Genomic DNA, 14,950 nt, shown 5'->3' with positions numbered 1-14,950 from the left:
GCCATCCAGGACCTCTATACCAGGCGGTGTCAGAGGAAGGCCCTCAAAATTGTCAAAGACTCCAGCCACCCTAGTCATAGACTGTTCTCTCTGCTACCGCACGGCAAGCGGTACCGTAGCGCCAAGTCTAGGTCCAAAATGCTTCTCAACAGCTTCTACCCCCAAGCCATAAGACTCCTGAACAGCTAATCATGGCTACCCGGACTATTTGCACCCCCACCCCATCTTTTTACGCTGCTGCTACTCTGTTAATTATTTATGCATAGTCACTTTAACTCTACCCACATGTACATATTACCTCAACTACCTCAACTAGCCGGTGCCCCCGCACATTGACTCTGCACCGGTACCCCCCTGTATATAGCCTCCCTACTGTTATTTTATTTTACTTCTTCTCTTTTTTTCTCAACACTTTTTTGTTGTTGTTGTTTTATTTTACTTTTTTATTAAGGAAAAAATGCATTGTTGGTTAAGGGCTGTAAGTAAGCATTTCATGGTAATGTCTACACCTGTTGTATTCGGCGCATGTGGCAAATACAATTTGATTTGATTTGAAGAAGAAAGTTAAGCAAAGTTGCTATTCCTCAAAAAGGTTATTGGAAATGTTCTGGTGCTGTTTCTTATGTTTCTCCTTAAGCAAAAAGTGAAGAAGAAATGAGATTCTTGAAAATAAAGTTATTGGATAGCTAAACCCTTGTCTTAAACTCAGGGCAGTGAGAGAAAAAGCTCATGAAAGCAATTGAACATGTTTAATTCACTCATAAACTTCATCTGAAAATTTCAGTGTTGATTATTTTAAACCCAAGAACATGTTTTAGAACAGTAATCTCAGTAAGAAATATGCTAACATGATTGCCCTTGCTAGCTAGATAGCTACCTAAAATGGTTTCCTAGCAACAAACATCTTAAGAAGATTTGTAAGAAGATATTTGAGAAGTTCGAAAGAAAATCATAAAATCTTAAGATATTGTTGAGGAATTGCTTCTTAAGTTTTTGTGTAAGAAGTGTTTTGTGTATCTGGCCCTGTAGCCAAGTAGCAGCATCAAACTCAGCACAGCACTGTGGTTACTCTACACTTCCATGTCAGTCCATAGCAGAGGTCAATGAAGCACTGATCTGCAGAGAGAGAGGGAGAGAGATGCATGAACTTCATGGCGCAGTCATTTTAGGTGGAGGTAGAGGTGGTGTGTGTGTGTGTGTGTGTGTGTGTTTGTGTATGTGTACGTGCATGGGTGTGTGAGTGTGTATTCATGCATCCATGTTGTGTACGCTATGTGTCTTTATACAGCTGAGAGGAAGAGAAACAGAGTGAGGAAGGGGGAACGGGGGAAGGGGGAATGGGGGAAGGGGGGAATGGGGAAACGAGGAAAGAGGGGGAAGTGGGGAACGGGGGGAAGGGGGGAACGGGGAGGGGTACCGGGAGGGGGGAACGGGAACGGGAGGAGGGGGAAGGGGTACCGGGGAAGGGGTACCGGGGGAACGGGGAATGGGGGAACGGGGGAAGGGGGAAGGGGTACCCGGGGACAGGGGAACGGGGAAGGGGTACCGGGGAGCGGGGGAAGGGGGGAAGGGGTACCGGGGAAACCGGGGAATGGGGGAACGGGGAAGCGGGAACGGGGGAAGGGGGGGAACGGGGGAAGGGTACCGGGGGAGCGGGGGAAGGGGGGAACGGGTACCCGGGGGAACGGGGGAAGGGGGAACGGGGGAACGGGAAAGGGGGAAGGGGGAACGGGGGAAGGGGTACCGGGGGAATGGGGAACTGGGAACGGGGGAAGGGGTACCGGGGGAATGGGGAACGGGGAACGGGGAACGGGGAACAGGGGAACGGGGGAATGTAAATTGCATCAAGATAAAGAAGGTAGTAGAGGTGTCTGTGCTCTTGGCAACATTTGCTACAACTACTAGATTAGTTTATTTACACTTGAGGACGGTTATTGTAAAAAAGAGCTCTGCCCTCCAGTCGAAGGATATCTCAATACCTTATGCCTGGCAACAGCACAGCAAAAAACTAGATCTATATGCATACTGTTTGGCTCGCAATCCATACTGCCTTAGGCAGTTACTGTACCTCGTCTGTTTTTGCTTAGATTGCTAAAGCAGGTGTCTTGCTTATCGCTGAAATTAGAATAGAAAACCTACCAAGGTCATTTCAGCTGCACTGCCCTCCCTCTCTTTCAGTTTGTGATAGAGGAGATATGCTAAATTCTCCTGTGCTTCAGCCCCTTCAAAAGGAGACCCGGATTATGGCTACTATTTTACATTTGACTCAAGTCGTTTTCACCAAAAGCCTTTCCCCTTCAGTCTCAAAAGTTATAGGAAAGGAAAGGGGGTATTTTTCACTCAAAGAAGCTGTTTAAACCGTGACAATAAGCTTGTGTGAAGTCTGATAATAGCAGTGACTCCAGTCTTTTGTAGTTGTATAAGTGAATCTCCATCCATTTAGGTGTGTCAATGGGTCCTTTCTGAGGACTGTGACTGTCTGAGACTGACAAGTCTGTCATGCATCTAAAATTAATGAATAAACTCTCTCTCTCTCTCTCTCTCTCTCTCTGATCAGGTGAGGGGGAGCCCTGTGTGACCAACCCATGTGTACATGAAGGGAAGTGTCTACCTCAGGGCAAGGGCTACAGCTGCTATTGCCCACAGGGCTTCACAGGGGAGAACTGTGAGATCGGTGAGTTTACAACACACACACACACACATGCATCCACACAGACACACACATGTACACATGCATGCACCTGGACACATGCATGTGTGTGTATCTGTGTGTAACTAAGAGATCTTAAAATAAATTAGGTGTAGGTCAAAGGTCAAACCCTCCATCACCCTTTAGAAAATGGTTTGGAGGTTTAGAGGTCAGCCTCCTATCTTCCTTGTATTACTGTACTTCACAATCAATAGCAACTGTGTGAATCTCAGTGACTTTCTTCCTTATGGTCGGCTTACTTGTCTAGCTCAGCCCTGACTCAGATTCACAACTTTACATTTTGTAGCCTAGAACCTGACAGGGAAATTCAAAGCTATGTTTGGCCAGACATGCAGACCTGAGTCTTATGTACCATAAGCCCTCAGAAGGTCTTGACAAGGGCAATAGTCTGGATTGGATTTGTCTGACACCAGTGCTTGACTTGGACTGAAATAGGTTCCGGTACTCATTTTGGGTGCCGGTACTGTTTATATTTAGGTGCAGGAGCTCCACAATACTTTTGAGCTAATATTCTATAAGAGGAACAGGAGCTCAATCAGTAGAACATTTGAGGTGCAGGTACTCAGCTCAGGTGAGCTCCTGCCCAAGGCAAGCACTGTCTGATACCGTTTCTCCAACATTCTTATGAGGGCTTTTTTTTGTTTTAAAACCCTTATCAACTCTCAGAACAGAGAATATAGTTTAGTTTGAAGTGACTTTGAGAGCACAGTTTGGTGCCTTTTATCCTTGGAGTATAAATTAATGTTCTGAGTTTAATCGTTATACAGTTATCCATAATTGAGAAAAGAAGACGGTATGAGTCAGACTTGAGTCAGGATTCTCTGTAATCTTATTTTCTGAAATCCTTCTTGGCACTGTCATTAAACCTTCACAATTGAAATTTGATACAGTACATGTTTTATTTTTCAAGAGAGCTCGACCTTCACGAGAATACAGGAGTTGTTATTGTGATTTGTGAATGTGAACAAAATATCTCTGTTGTGTTTTTGTGCGGTGTGAACAGACTTAAGGGGTCATAGTAAACAATCTTGGAGTGAAACAGGGACAAGAGAGAGAGACTGATAAAGAGAGAGAGAAACAGAGACTCTAACCACTTCTGGGAAAATTGGAAAACACTAAACAAACAACAACACGAAGAGCTATCTATCCAAAAATGAGATGTATGGGTAAACCACTTCTCCAATCTTTTTGGCCCTATAACAAAGAACAAACAGCAAAAACATATACATGATCAAATGCAAATCTTAGAATCAACTATGAAAGACTACCAGAACCCACTGGATTCTCCAATTACATTGAATGAACTACAGGACAAAATACAAACCTTCCAACCCAAAAAGGCCTGTGGTGTTGATGGTATCCTCAATGAAATTATAAAATATACAGACCACAAATTCCAATTGGCTATACTTAAACTCTTTAACATCATCCTTAGCTCTGGCATCTTCCCCAATATAAACACACAAACTAAACAACAAAACAACGTAACGTGAAGTCCTCAGGCTAAACACAATACAAGCCTATACCCGGAACAAGATCCCACAACTAATGATAGCAAACAGGCTACTTAAGTATGATCCCCAATCAGAGACAACGAGCGACAGCTGCCTCTGATTGGGAACCACACCCGGCCAAACATAGAAACACAAAACCTAGAAAGTGAACATAGAAATAATAACATAGATCTCCACACCCTGACTCAACATACAAGAGTCCCATAAGTCAGGGCGTGACAGGAACCAAGGACTGATCATCCCAATCCACAAAAGTGGAGACAAATCTGACCCCAACAGCAACCTTGGGAAATCCTCTGCATTATCATTAACAGCAGACAAGTTCCTTTCCTCAGTGAAAACAATGTACTGAACAAATGTCAAATTGGCTTTTTACCAAATTACCGAACGACAGACCACGTATTCACCCTGCACACCCTAATTGACAACCAAACAAAACAAAACAAAGGCAAAGTCTTCTCATGCTTTGTTGATTTCAAAAAAGCTTTTGACTCAATTTGGCTTGAGGGTCTGCTATACAAATTGATGGAAAGTGATGTTGGGGGAAAAACATACGACATTATAAAATCCATGTACACAAACAACAAGTGTGCAGTTAAGATTGGCAGAAAACACACACATTTCTTTCCACAGGGCCGTGGGGTGAGACAGGGATATATATCAACAAATTGGTGAGGGCACTAGAACAGTCTGCAGCACCCGGCCTCACCCTACTAGAATCTGAAGTCAAATGTCTACTGTTTGCTGATGTTCTGGTGCTTCTGTCACCAACCAAGGAGGGCCTACAGCAGCACCTAGATCTTCTGCACAGATTCTGTCAGACCTGGGCCCTGACAGTAAATATAAGTAAGACAAAAATAATGGTGTTCCAAAAAAGGTCCAGTTGCCAGGACCACAAATACAAATTCCATCTAGACACCATTGCCCTAGAGCACACAACAAACTATACATACCTCGGCCTAAACATCAGCGCCACAGGTAACTTCCACAAAGCTGTGAACGATCTGAGAGACAAGGCAAGAAGGGCCTTCTATGCCATCAAAAGGAACATAAAATTCGACATACCAATTAGGATCTAGCTAAAAATACTTGAATCAGTTATATAACCCATTGCCCTTTATGGTTGTGAGGTCTGGGGTCCACTCACCAACCAATAATTCACAAAATGGGACAAACACCAAATTGAGACTCTGCATGCAGAATTCTGCAAAAATATCCTCTGTGTACAACGAAAAACACCAAATAATGCATGCAGGGCAGAATTAGGCCTATACCCGCTAATTATCAAAATCCAGAAAAGAGCTGTATATAACCACTTAAAAGGAAGTGATTCCCAAACCTTCCATAACAAAGCCATCACCTACAGAGAGATGAACTTGGAGAAGAGTCCCCTAAGCAAGCTGGTCCTGGGGCTTTGTTCACAAACACAAACAGACCCCACAGAGCCCCAGGACAACAACACAATTAGACCCAACCAAATCATGAGAAAACTAAAAGAGAATTACTTGACACATTGGAAATAATTAACAAAAAAACTGAGCAAACTAGAATGCTATTTGGCCCTAAACAGAGAGTACACAGTGGCAGAATACCTGACCACTGTGACTGACCCAAACTTAAGGAAAGCTTTGACTATGTACAGACTCAGTGAGCATAGCCTTGCTATTGAGAAAGGCCGCCATAGGCAGACCTGGCTCTCAAGAGAAGACAGGCTATGTGCACACTGCCAACAAAATGAGGTGGAAACTGAGCTGCACTTCCTAACCTCCTGCCAAATGTATGACCATTTTAGAGACACATATTTCCCTCAGATTACAGAGATCCACAAAGAATTTGAAAACAAACCCAATTTTGATAAACTCCCTTATCTACTGGGTGAAATACCACATTGTGCCATCACAGCAGCAAGATTTGTGACCTGTTGCCACAAGAAAAGGGCAACTAGTGAAGAACAAACACAATTGTAAATACAACCCATATTTATGTTTAATTATTTTCCCATTTGTACTTTAACTATTTGCACATTGTTACAACACTGTATATATACATAATGACATTTGAAATGTCTTTATTCTTTTGTAACTTCTGAGTGTAATGTTTACTGTTAATTTTTATTGTTTATTTCACTTTTGTTTGCTATCTACATCACTTGCTTTGGCAATGTTAACAATGTTTCCCATGCCAGTAAAGCCCTTAAATTGAATTGAATTAAATGTAATTGAATTGAGAGAGGGAGCGAGAGAGAGCGAGAGAGAGCGAGAGAGAGCGAGAGAGAGAGAGAGAGAGCGAGAGAGAGAGAGAGAGAGAGAGAGAGAGAGAGAGAGAGAGAGAGAGAGAGAGAGAGAGAGAGAGAGAGAGAGAGAGAGAGAGAGAGAGAGAGAGAGAGAGAGAGAGAGAGAGAGAGAGAGAGAGAGAGAGAGAGAGAGAGAGAGAGAGACAGTGCTTGGCACAGGAATAATGAAATAAGTGACTTGGTTCTGAAGTACTCTCATAGTGCTCTGATTCATGCAGTAGGAAAGAGAGGGACAAAAGAGAGACAAACAGAAAACACCCACACTAATCTCTAGTTGCCATGATGACAGTGAAATGATCATCCTCCCGTACAAAACATTTACATTTGAGTCATTTAGCAGATGTTCTTATCCAGAGCGACTTACAGTTTGTGCATTCGCCTTAAGGTAGCTAGTTGAGACAACCACATATCACTGTCATAGTAATTAAAACTTTTCCTCAACGAAGCAGCTAACAAAGTCAGTACTAGTAAGAGAAGACAGGTGTTGGTGACAGGAAGACAAGGGTCAATACAGGTGTTAGTGACAGGAAGACAAGGGTCAAGACAGGTGTTAGTGACAGGAAGACAAGGGTCTAGACAGGTGTTAGTGACAGGAAGACAAGGGTCAAGAGAGGTCTTGGTTAAATTAGTTGGATTTGGATACAGTTCCCTGGTGTTATGAATTGAGTAATTGTTGCACCCACAGCCCACTGCTTCAGTTGATGGAGATAGAAAACATAGGAAACATCTTTCCACCGTTCAATCAGTTTAGGGAGAATGTCAGCGCTGCGGACATTCTCCTCTTTACTCTATCCTAACTGTAGACCAGCAAGCTTAGCTGGAATGTTTTCCGCAAATCTCCCACTGACATCAAATGCTTGGGTTACGTAAAAAGTAAATCAGTTGAACCAGAACTAAAATCTTGAGTACCATTTATGTTACGTAGTCTGAGATTACAGAAAAAGGTATATTGGCAAGGTCTGAGCTATGCGCACAGACCTCAAGTGTACTTGAGTGAACCAGCCTACAGAGGATGGGTACTGTATATGGAGTCTCTAACCTGTGTTGTGTGTGTTCTTCTGACAGACGTGGACGACTGCCAGTCCAACCCGTGTCTAAACGGAGGCACCTGCATTGACAAGATCGACTCATTCATCTGCCTCTGTCTGCCCAGCTACGCAGGAGACGCCTGTGAGAAGGGTAAGAGAGTGCGTGCACACTGGTCAACACACGGAGCGAGCATGGAAACACACACGACATAGCAGTGGAGGCTGCTGAGGGGTGGACGGCTCATAATAATGTCTGGAACGGAGTGAATGGTATGGCATCAAACACATGGAAACCATGGAAACCATGTGTTTGATGTATTTGATACCATTCCACATACTCCGCTCCATTACCACGAGTCCGTCCTCCCCAATTAAGGTACCACCAACCTCCTGTGCTACATAGTCAATACACACAGCCTAAACAGAGAGAGAGACAGATAGATTATCACTTTTATCTGAAATACACAGATATGTGGCATTTGCACCTCTCCAAATGATACAGTGGAATGTGTTAACTGAGCTCCCACCCAAGTAATTTCCCTATGAAGCTAGTCCCTTATGAAAAAAAAATGTTTTGTTTTTACTACTTCTATATGTGTAGCTCTGTAAATGTGTGGACGGTAAATACATAGATGTCAATTGGGTGCAGGATGATGTTGTCTGTCAGCATGCTGGTCTGTCAGTCTCCTTGGTCAGTGTTGTCATGTGTAGTATGATCTTACAGCTGAAGTCCCAGAGAGCACTATTTCACTGCAGTATCACTCACCGGCTATCAGGCAGTGTATCTGTCTGCACCTGTCACTATGCTGCAGAGAACTGGCTGATGGATGGACACCGAAACACACACACGCACTCAAACGAGCGCAAATACACACACACATTCAAACGAGCGCAGATACACACACACACACACACACACTCAAACGAGCACAGATACACACACACACACACACACACTCAAACGAGCGCAGATACACACACACACACTCAAATGAGCGCAGATACACACATACACACATACACACACACACACACCTCACTGGCTTCAGAGTCAGTCAAACAGCCCACACCTCCTCATGTGTGCAGAAACACTAATAGCAATGAGGGTTAATGAACCCATAACCCTTGGAGTTATTAATGAGTCCTCATAATGCAGAGAGGAACAGCGTGTGCTGAGAATGGAAATGGAGGATCCATGATTGCAGGTTTAATGGTTCATTCAGTCTCAACGACATTAAAGTGTGGCCTTGCAGGTCCTGAGAGGCACAATACTGGTTGAAAGGTTGAGAGGGTATGAGAATAATCCTCTCTCCTTCCCTCCACCTCTCTCTCTCTTCTTCTCTCCACCTCTCTCTCTCTTCTTCTCTCTGTCACCGTCCCTCTTTTCCTCTGTCTTCCTACTCTCCTCTATCTCCCTTCCTCCCCTTATCTTTTTCACTCACTCTCCTTCTCTCTTCCTTGCCTCCTTTATTTGTCTTTCTTTGTCCCCTCCCGTCTCCCGTCTCCCGTACTCGTACCTCTCTCTCCCATCCCTCTCTAGACGTTGAGGGATGTGAGCATGGATGGAGGAAGTTCCATGGCCACTGCTACAGGTACGTGAGAAAGAAGACCTGACTACGAACCTACCCTCTAAACATTCATCTATATCAGGGGTGTCAAACTAATTTTCCCAGTGGGCCGCATTCGGTCTTCACCGAGGTCCGGAGGGCCACACTTAAAATGGATCTGGCCTGCAGGCCTTGAGTTTGAGACGTCATCTATATCATGTTGTTGTTGTTTATCCTGTTGATACAGTATAGCCTTGATTTCCAGGCTTAGTAGCTGAGGGATGAAGGACGTTTGAATAACACAATAGAAATGTAAAGGTAATTTCCGACTGAGTCGACATAGCAGCGTTTACGGTGCCTTTACATTTCAATCACGCTGTCACGCTGAACTTCCGCAATGCAGATTGAATAGAGCCCTAGTATTGATCTAACATATATACCCGTTTTCTTCACTTCAGGTACTTCTCTCACAGACACACCTGGGAGGATGCAGAGAAGGACTGCAGAGAGCAGAGCGCCCACCTCAGCAGTGTCACCTCGGTCACCGAGCAGGAGTTCATCAACGGGCTGGGCCATGATAACGCCTGGATCGGCCTGAATGATCGCACAGTGGAGGAGGACTTCCAGTGGACTGATGCCAATGAACTGGTGAGATTCCATATTCCTCTCTGTGAATAATAGCTCATATTATGCTCAGTTTGGGAATATACTGCATTGTACAGTATGTGATTTATACCTGTACTTGAACCTCAAAGTTGGAACACTTTGTGTGTAAAGTGTATCTGTGTACAACAGATAATATACACGCCATTTAGCAGACGCTTTTATCCAAAGCGACTTACAGTCATTCATGCATACATTTTAAGTACGGGTGCTCCCGGGAATTGAACCCACTATGCTGGCATAGCAAGGTCCGTGCTCTACCAACTTAGCTACAGAAGAGCATACATAGGACCCCATGTATAAACAGCTGTGTATTACTTTATAACAGATTTAAAGCCAAGATGAATACAGTGTAACATAAGTGTGTGGTATTGTGTAGGTGTATGAGAACTGGAGGGAGAACCAGCCGGATAACTTCTTTGCGGGAGGAGAGGACTGTGTGGTGACCATCGCCCATGAGGACGGCAAGTGGAACGACGTGCCCTGCAACTATAACCTGCCCTACATCTGCAAGAAAGGCACAGGTAGGATCACAGTACTTAACATAGTCATGGTACAACCAGCTCCATGTCTTCAGAAAGGCACAGGTAGGATCACAGTACTTAACATAGCCATGGTACAACCAGCTCCATGTCTTCAGAAAGGCACAGGTAAAACAACAAGGATGCATTTACAATAGCGTCCTCAATACGTTTAAAAATAAATAAATAAAATGGTGGGTTCCTACTGGATAGCGGCTTTAAACTGGGTGGTGGCTAGAAACAGTATGTTACAGGTGAAGTCGGAAGTTTACATACACTTTAGCCAAATACATTTAAACTCAGTTTTTCACTATTCCTGACATTTAATCCTAGTAAAAATTCCCTGTTTTAGGTCAGTTAGGATCACCACTTTATTTTAAGAATGTGAAATGTCTGAATAATAGTAGAGAGAATTATTTATTTCAGCTTTTATTTATTTCATAACATTCCCAGTGGGTCAGAAGTTTACATACACTCAATTAGTATTTGGTAGCATTGCTTTTAAATTGTTTAACTTGGGTCAAACGTTTCGGGTAGCCTTCCACAAGCTTCCCACAATAAGTTGGGTGAATTTTGGCCCATTCCTCCTGACAGAGCTGGTGTAACTGAGTCGGGTTTGTAGGCCTCCTTGCTCGCACACGCTTTTTCAGTTCTGCCCACAAATGTTCTATAGGATTGAGGTCAGGGCTTTGTGATGGCCACTCCAATACCTTGACTTTGTTGTCCTTAAGCCATTTTGCCATAACTTTGGAAGTATGCTTGGGGTCATTGTCCATTTGGAAGAGCCATTTGCGACAAAGCTTTAACTTCCTGACTGATGTCTTGAGATGTTGCTTCAATATATCCACATCATTTTCCTTCCTCATGATGACATCTATTTTGTGAAGTGCACCAGTCCCTCCTGCAGCAAAGCACCCTGTCAGCGTCTGGGTGAAGTGGGGAAACGGAATCAGGCGCAGGACACAGAACTGAGAGATAAATGGCTTTACTAGACTCAAAGTAAACCATAGCAAACCCTCCACGCAGGGAAGAGCAAAACAACAGCTCAACAGACGACGTAACAAAGAACAATCACGCACACACCCAGGAGGGAAAACAGAGGTAATATAGGGAAACTAATAAGCCTAATGAGTAACAGGTGTGAATAATAAAGACAGAACTAGTGAGACACAGAAACATCGATCGGTGGCAGCTAGTACTCCGGTGACGACGACCGCCGAAACCTGCCCGAGCGAGGAGGAGGGGCAGCCTCGGCCGTATCCATGACAGTACACCCCCCCGACGCACGGCTCCAGCCGTGCGTCGACACCGGCCTCGGGGACGGCCAGGAGGACGCGGAGCAGGGCCAGTCGGATGACGACGATGGTTACTCCCTTAACAAGGAGGGATCGAGGATGTCCCTCCTGGGAACCCAGCTCCGTTCCTCCGGACCGTACCCCTCCCACTCCACGAGATACTGCAGGCCTCCAACCCGATGCCTCGAATAAATGATGGAACGGACCGAGTACACCGGTGCCCCCTCAATGTCCAATGGGGGCGGAGGAACCTCCCGCACCTCAGACTCCTGGAGCGGACCAGCTACCACCGGCCTGAGGAGAGACACATGGAACGAGGGGTTAATACGGTAATCAGGGGGGAGCTGTAATCTATAACAAACCTCGTTCAACCTCCTCAGGACTTTAAAGGGCCCCACAAACCGCCGACCCAGCGTCCGGCAGGGCAGGCGAAGGGGCAGGTTTCGGGTCGAGAGCCAGACCCGGTCCCCCGGTGCATAAACCGGAGCCTCACTGCGGTGGCGGTCGGCACTCGCCTTCTGTCTCCTAATCGCCCTTTGCAGGCGTACATGGGCAGCGTTCCATGTTTCCTCTGAGCGCCGAAACCATTCCTCCACCACAGGAACCTCGATCTGGCTCTGATGCCACGGTGCCAGGACTGGCTGGTAACCTAGTACACACTGAAAAGGAGACAGGTCAGTGGAGGAGTGGCGGAGGGAATTTTGTGTCATCTCTGCCCAGGGGATGTAAACTGACCGATCCCCCTGCCGGTCCTGGCAAAACGACCTCAGAAACCTACCCACATCCTGGTTTACTCTCTCCACCTGCCCATTACTCTCGGGGTGAAAACCTGAGGTCAGGCTGACCGAGACCCCCAGATGGTCCATAAATGCCTTCCAGACCCTCGATGTGAACTGGGGACCCCGATCAGACACTACATCCTCAGGCACTCCGTAGTGCCGGAAGACGTGAGTAAACAGGGCCTCTACGGTCTGTAGGGCAGTAGGGAGACCGGGCAAAGGAATGAGACGACAGGACTTAGAAAACCGATCCACAACGACCAGGATCGTGGTGTTACCCTGTGACGGAGGAAGATCCGTAACAAAGTCCACCGATAGGTGTGACCACGGCCGCTGTGGAACGGGGAGAGGTTGTAATTTACCTCTGGGCAGGTGTCTAGGTGCCTTGCACTGGGCACACACCGAACAGGAAGAAACATAAACCCTCACGTCCTGAGCTAAGGTAGGCCACCAGTACTTCCCACTAAGACAGCGCACTGTCCGACCAATGCCAGGATGGCCAGAAGAGGGTGACGTGTGAGCCCAATAAATCAAACGATCGCGAACCTCGGACGGAACGTACGCATGACCCACTGGACACTGGGGGGGGAGTGGGCTCCGTGCGTAATGCCCGCTCGATGTCCGCGTCAACCTCCCATACCACCGGTGCCACCAAACAAGAAGCCGGAAGTATGGGAGTAGGCTCCCTGGTCCGATCCTCTGAGTCATATAGCCGGGACAGAGCGTCTGCCTTAGCATTCTGGGAACCTGGTCTATATGATAGGGTGAACACAAAACGCGTGAAAACATGGCCCACCTTGCCTGACGAGGATTCAGTCTCCTCGCTGCCCGAATGTACTCCAGATTGCGGTGGTCAGTCAAAATGAGAAAAGGGTGTTTAGCCCCCTCAAGCCAATGTCTCCACACCTTAAGAGCTTTCACAACAGCTAACAGCTCCCGATCCCCCACGTCATAGTTTTGCTCCGCCGGGCTGAGCTTCTTCGAGAAGAAAGCACAGGGGCGGAGTTTGGGAGGCGTACCCGAGCGCTGAGACCGTACAGCTCCTATCCCCGCCTCGGACGCGTCCACCTCGACTATGAATTGCAAGGAAGGATCCGGATGAGCCAGCATGGGAGCCGTGGTGAACAGCGCCTTCAGCTGACCAAAAGCCCTGTTCGCCTCAGCTGACCACTGCAGGCGCACCGATCCGCCCTTTAGCAAAGAGGTTATGGGAGCTGCTACCTGGCCAAAGCCCCGGATAAATCTCCGGTAGTAGTTGGCAAAACCCAAAAATCGCTGCACCTCCTTTACCGTGGTAGGAGTCGGCCAATTACGCACGGCTGAAATGCGGTCACACTCCATCTCGACCCCTGACTCTGACAAGCGGTATCCTAAGAAGGAGACGGACTGTTTGAAGAACAGACATTTCTCAGCCTTAACGTACAGGTCATACTCCAACAGTCTACCAAGCACCTTGCGCACCAGGGACACATGCTCGTCACGTGTAGCGGAGTATATTAGAATATCATCTATATACACCACTACACCCTGTCCGTGCAGGTCCCTGAAAATCTAATCGACAAAGGATTGAAAGACTGAGGGAGCATTCATCAACCCGTACGGCATGACGAGGTACTCATAGTGACCAGAGGTGGTACTAAATGCCGTCTTCCACTCGTCCCCCTCCCGGATCAGATTGTACGCGCTCCTGAGGTCCAATTTTGTGAAGAAGCGCGCCCCGTGCAATGACTCCGTCATACTAGCAATGAGAGGAAGAGGATAGCTGTATTTTACGGTTATCTGATTGAGACCTCGATAGTCAATGCACGGGCGTAAACCTCCATCCTTTTTCTTCACAAAAAAGAAACTCGAGGAGGCAGGGGAAGTGGAGGGCCGAATGTATCCCTGTCCCAGAGATTCGGTGACATATGTCTCCATAGCCACCATCTCCTCCTGTGACAGAGGATACACGTGACTCCTGGGAAGTCAGCGCCCTCACGGAGATCTATTACGATGGGGTGGTAATTGAGTCGCCTTCTTTTTACAGAAGGCGAGAGCCAAATCGGCATATTCTGAGGGAATGTGCATTGGGGAGACATGGTTTGGACTCTCCACCGTGGTTGCCCCTACGGAAACACCTACACACCTTCCCGAGCACTGAGGTGACCATCCCTTGAGAGCCCTCTGTTGCCACGAAATACTGGGGTCATGGGTGGCTAGCCAGGGAAGGCCCAGCACCATGGGAAATGCAGGAGTATCAATAAGGAAAATACTAATTCTCTCCTCATGACCCCCCTGTGTCTCCATCCGAAGTGGAACTGTGACCTCCCTAACCATACCTGACCCTAATGGGCGACTATCTAGGGCACGTATGGGGAAGGGCACATCTAAAGGCAATATAGGAATCCCTAATCTATGCGCATCCAGTCTATCCATGAAATTCCCAGCTGCGCCGGAATCTACGAGCGCCCTATGCTGGGAAGTTGGGGAAAACTCAGGAAAAATAACATTTATCATCATGTGAGCAACAGGGAGCTCTGGGTGAGTTGGGTGCCTACTCACCTGGGATGGTCCCCCAGAACCCTGCCTGCTGCCTCGATTCTATGAGGGTCTTCTCCTGC

The 14,950-nt window shown here is 46.5% G+C and overlaps 1 protein-coding gene across 1 annotated transcript in view; it reads left to right on the top strand.

Annotated features, from left to right (window-relative positions):
- Positions 1-14,950, top strand: part of LOC121535473 (neurocan core protein) — a 75,644-nt gene that overhangs the window by 53,268 nt on the left and 7,426 nt on the right. The window contains exons 12-16 of the mRNA XM_041842581.2: positions 2,558-2,674; positions 7,583-7,696; positions 9,086-9,137; positions 9,551-9,740; positions 10,135-10,279. Coding sequence (XP_041698515.1) covers positions 2,558-2,674; positions 7,583-7,696; positions 9,086-9,137; positions 9,551-9,740; positions 10,135-10,279 — 618 coding nt within the window. The remainder of the gene's footprint in view (positions 1-2,557; positions 2,675-7,582; positions 7,697-9,085; positions 9,138-9,550; positions 9,741-10,134; positions 10,280-14,950) is intronic.

Source organism: Coregonus clupeaformis, chromosome 21 (assembly GCF_020615455.1).
Source record: "Coregonus clupeaformis isolate EN_2021a chromosome 21, ASM2061545v1, whole genome shotgun sequence".
Lineage (NCBI taxonomy): Eukaryota > Metazoa > Chordata > Actinopteri > Salmoniformes > Salmonidae > Coregonus > Coregonus clupeaformis.
Note: the sequence above shows the minus strand (reverse complement) of the source record. Positions and strands in the feature narration are given on the sequence as shown.